Below are 4490 nucleotides of genomic sequence, written 5' to 3'. Positions count from 1 at the left end.
GGATCCTGCCCCGGGATCCCTCCTGGTGCTCCTGACACCCTTTCCTGAATCCCGGCCCGTTTGCACATTTGAAAGAAATTTAGGGAAAAAGCTCCAGAATGGATTTTAGCAGTTTCATCCTGGTTTTTAGAGCTGCTCCTCAGTCTTCTCATTCCCTGGAGAATGTCTTATTCCTTTGAGAACCCCTTATTCCCTAGGGAAGTTTTTATTCCCTGGGAATTCCTCATTCCCTGCAGAATTTTTTCTGTCCCTTATTTTTGGGGTTCCAATCACAGTTTTTGTCCTCTCCGGACTCCATTGGTACTGGAGCAGGCGGGATTCCATGGAATCCAGTGTTTCCTCTGGAAAAGTCCTTTGGACCCAATGCCTGGCACCCCCTCTGTCCTATAGCAGAAAGGGATCAACTGAACCTCCTTGATGAGCTCCTTAATTAAATCTCAATGGATGCCAATGTGTGCAATATCCAAAGGGAGTGAAAACTGGGGTTTGGAGTTAAATCTGGGATCAGCCCACAGCATTCCAGTCCCAAGCACAGCACGATTTGCAGCTCCCCCTGGAATTGCCCTGTCTGTGACCAAACATCAGCATTGGCCTTTTCATGGAAGGTTGGAAAAGTCTTGGAGAGTTTGGGAATGAGGGAGGGATTTGCACTAATCATTCCCTCTTGTATCCATATGGAATTTAGACTATATTTAGCTTTAAAAACCTCTTTTATGACATGGAATTGTTCAAACAGCTCCAAGTTCCCCCAGGAAAATGTCCGTTTATCCATGGAAATTTCCATCTTACTCCCCTTTTCCCTAGCAGACTGGAAATACAAACTATAATCCCAAAACAGAATTCCTTCTTCACCCCAGCTTAGAGCTTTTCCCACTTCTTATCCTCTTAAACCCTTCAGATTCCAGTATTCTACCCTGCTTCTTCCCTCTGCCTGACCGCAGGATATTCCAGCAATAACTATTGTTTTAGGATAATATTGGAATAATTCCATTATCTGTAGGTACCCCACTTTTATATCCACATCCTAACGAGACTATGTTGGGGGTTTATATATTTTTTATACTTTCTATAACACTATTAACATTTGATGTCGCTGGAAATGGGATTTAAAAGGGATGAGGAGTTGTGGAGTGTCATTTTCCTGAAATATTGGAAAATTTGGATTTGGGAATAACGTGGAGTTAGTCCCGCAATTTATTCCCCTGATTCCGCACGTGAGGGAATCCCTGAAGCTCCTCCCAGCACTTCCAGTGGCGTCCTTAGGCTCCGGGTGAAGAGATCCGGGAGGATTTGGGGGTTTCTATCCCTGTGGAAGAAAAGAAAGAAAAAGAAAAGGGAAGAAACCGGATATTCCATTGCTTGTGGGATTGGGGCGCCGATTTGGAGGCTCCAGATCCCCTTGGAAGGTGTAAAATGAACAAATTCAAGTTTTCTCAGTATGGAAAAAGTTGTGCTCCTTGTGGAGGCAGTGAAATTAACGGGAATCCGGCGGGATAGACACTGGTGTGGATTTTGTACAATAAAACCAGCGATTTTGCTTAACTTTGGTGCTCTTGCTCATTTTGTGGGGCCAGTCGTGCCCAAAAACCGCTCTGAGCTGCCTCTGCGGGGTTCAAAATCCCCGGGGACAAGAGAAGCATCCCGACCTTCTCAGTATGGCGGCAAGACGTCGTGACCCTCCCAGCATGTCTGAACGGGCGCTTCCGCCAGGCGCCCTCCCCAACATGGTGGCGCACGCGTTTCCGCCACACACCCTCCCCAATATGGCCGCGCCGGTGCTTCCGCCACACACCCTCCCCAATATGGCCGCGCCGGTGCTTCCGCCACACACCCTCCCCAATATGGCCGCGCCGGTGCTTCCGCCACACACCCTCCCCAATATGGCCGCGCCGGTGCTTCCGCCACACACCCTCCCCAATATGGCCGCGCCGGTGCTTCCGCCACACACCCTCCCCAATATGGCCGCGCCGGTGCTTCCGCCACACACCCTCCCCAATATGGCCGCGCCGGTACTTCCGCCACACACCCTCCCACTATGGCGGCCCTTCCGGCACGTTCCCGGCGTGCCCCAGTACACTGGGCAAGATGGCGGACGTGCTGGATCTTCATGAGGCGGGCGGAGAGGATTTCGCTATGGACGAGGATGGGGACGGTGAGCGCAGGGCTGGGGCGCTACCGTCCGGCCCAGAGCGGCCCCGAAGACCGATCCGGCCCGGCCCCGGCTCCGCGAAACCGCTCTCGCCGCCTCTGGCCGCGCCCCCAAACCCCGTCGGCCTCACGGGCAGCCCCGGCCCGGGGCGGGTTATTCCCGGCCTGGGGTGGGGGTTCCTGTCGTTCCCAGGGGGCTCCTGCTCGGCGATGGGGGGTCATTCCCGGCTCAGGGGGTCATTCCCAGCATGGGAGATGGATCCTGCCTATCCGAAAGGGGTCATTCGCGGCTCATGGGATGATTCCTGCCCGGGGGGACTCTGGGGATCCTGTCCGGCCCAGGGGAGGTCATTCCCATTATGGGGAGACTGTCCTGTCTTTCCCGGGGGTGTCCCTGCCTGTACCAGGGGGCCCTGCCCAGCCCAGGTGGGTCTTTCCCGACCCAGAGACATCCTTCCTAGCCCAGGGGGACCCTTCCCAGCCAGGTTCGGGGGTCCCTGTCCATCCGGGGGGCCCCTGCTCCTGCTGACTCCATGATCCTGGTCCCTCCCTACAATTCCCACCCCACCAGAGAGCATCCACAAGCTGAAGGAAAAGGCCAAGAAGCGGAAGGGCCGTGGCTTCGGCTCAGGTGAGGCCCCAAAACACCCCCAAACCCCTTCCCTGGTGCTCTGGGAGGGGCTGGGTGACGCTGTCGGTCGGGGACCCTGCTCTTCCCCCATTTTTCTCTCCTTTCCAGAGGAAGGATCCCGCGCTCGAGTGCGCGAAGATTACGACAGCGTCGAGCAGGACGGGGACGAGCCAGGGCCACAGAGATGTGAGGGGGGACACTGGGGACCTGGAGGGGTTCATGAGGGCTCTGTAGCTCAGGGCCAGGGCTCCCTTCCCCTCCCTCATTCCCAGGATTTATTTTAGGGCAAACCCCAGCTCCATATCCCCTTCCCAAGGGTGGAAATGGGGGAATTTGGGGGAGCAGCTCCTTCCTGAGAACCCCACAGCCTCCAAGTGTCGCCAGGGGCACTTTCCCCATGGAAGGGAGGGGGAATGAGGGTGGGGGGAGGGGTGTCCTGGGCTCTGGATTGGGGCTGAGCCCTGCTGGGATGAGCTTTCCCCAACCTCACCCAGGATTTATGGACTCTGGGCCTCCATCTCCCTTTCCTAGCTGTGAAAAAGGAGTGATTCTGAGTGACAGACCCTTTCCTGGGGACCCCCCATGGGAAGGAGAAGGAATTGGGGCCATGCTGGGATAATTCTTCCCCACCTTCCCAGGATCACTTTTGGGTCAACCCCCAAATCTCAGCCTTGGGGGATCCATGTCCCCTCCCCAAGACAAGGGATTTTGGGGGGGAAAGCTCTGTTCCCAGCTCTGTGACCCCCCTGTTCCTGCCCAGCCGTGGAGGGCTGGATCCTGTTTGTGACAGGGGTGCACGAGGAGGCCACAGAGGAGGACGTGCATGACCGATTTGCCGAATTTGGCGAGATCAAGAACATCCACCTGAACCTGGACCGGCGCACGGGATACCTCAAGGTGGGGGAGGGTGGGGCTCGTGGGGAACCCCTGGGCTCCATCTCAGCTTGGGGGAGGCTGTGGGCTGGGAGGTGCAATGGACTAAGCCAATTCTGGGGGTCATGGGGGCCCCTGCACCTCAAAATTGACTTATTGGGAGGTCTCTGCATCCCAAAACTAAAATGAGGGGGTGGGGCTGTGAGCTGGATTCCCCTAGTGCCTGGGGTCATTCCCATTCCTGGTCCTGATCCCAGGGTGAGCTGGAGGTTCCCGCAGTGCCCAGGCTCGTTCCCATTCCCAAACCCGGGGTGTCAGGGGGTCCATGCATCCCAAACCTGAGCTGGGAGTTCCCCTGGTGTCCGGGCTTATTCCCAATCCCATTCCCAATCCAATCCCATCCCAGGGCTACACGCTGGTGGAGTACGAGACATACAAGGAGGCGCAGGCGGCCATGGAGGGGCTCAACGGGCAGGAGCTCATGGGGCAGCCGGTCAGCGTGGACTGGTGCTTCGTCAGGGGACCCCCCAAGGGCAAGCGGAGGTGAGGGAGTTCCTGGGAATTCTAGGAGCTGGGAATGGGAGGGGACCTGTGGGAGCATTGGAACCCTCAGCTAGGGGAATGGGGGCATTCCATGCCCTGTCATGAGGGTGGTGGGGTTAAAGTAGGGATGAACACCCCAAAATGCACTTCTCGTAGACTCCTTCCTTCCCTCTCCTTTCCCCCATTTACTGCCCCCTTTTTGACGTCTTTCCTCCCCTTTTCCTCCTCCTTTTTTTCCTTTCCCCTTTCCCTTATCCTCTTTTCCCTTACCTCCTTTTCCTTCACCCCCTTTTCC

At 56.3% G+C, this 4490-nt stretch overlaps 2 protein-coding genes across 2 annotated transcripts in view; both read left to right on the top strand.

Moving 5' to 3' along the window:
• LIX1L (limb and CNS expressed 1 like) overlaps positions 1–408 on the top strand; it is a gene marked incomplete at its 5' end in the record, with an annotated part of 4361 nt that extends 3953 nt beyond the window's left edge. Inside the window, one exon of the mRNA XM_017728872.1 lies at positions 391–408. Coding sequence (XP_017584361.1) covers positions 391–408 — 18 coding nt within the window. The remainder of the gene's footprint in view (positions 1–390) is intronic.
• A 1639-nt stretch (positions 409–2047) lies between these two features.
• Positions 2048–4490, top strand: part of RBM8A (RNA binding motif protein 8A) — a 3485-nt gene continuing 1042 nt past the window's right edge. The window contains exons 1-5 of the mRNA XM_008629634.2: positions 2048–2152; positions 2720–2779; positions 2888–2965; positions 3540–3676; positions 4059–4195. Of these exons, the coding sequence (XP_008627856.1) occupies positions 2086–2152; positions 2720–2779; positions 2888–2965; positions 3540–3676; positions 4059–4195 (479 nt within the window). The 5' untranslated portion in view covers positions 2048–2085. The remainder of the gene's footprint in view (positions 2153–2719; positions 2780–2887; positions 2966–3539; positions 3677–4058; positions 4196–4490) is intronic.

The sequence above is a fragment of the Corvus brachyrhynchos genome, unplaced genomic scaffold (genome assembly GCF_000691975.1).
Source record: "Corvus brachyrhynchos isolate BGI_N302 unplaced genomic scaffold, ASM69197v1 scaffold443, whole genome shotgun sequence".
In the NCBI taxonomy this organism is placed as follows: domain Eukaryota; kingdom Metazoa; phylum Chordata; class Aves; order Passeriformes; family Corvidae; genus Corvus; species Corvus brachyrhynchos.
The sequence above is the reverse complement of the archived record's forward strand: the minus strand, read 5'-3'. Positions and strand labels throughout refer to the sequence as shown.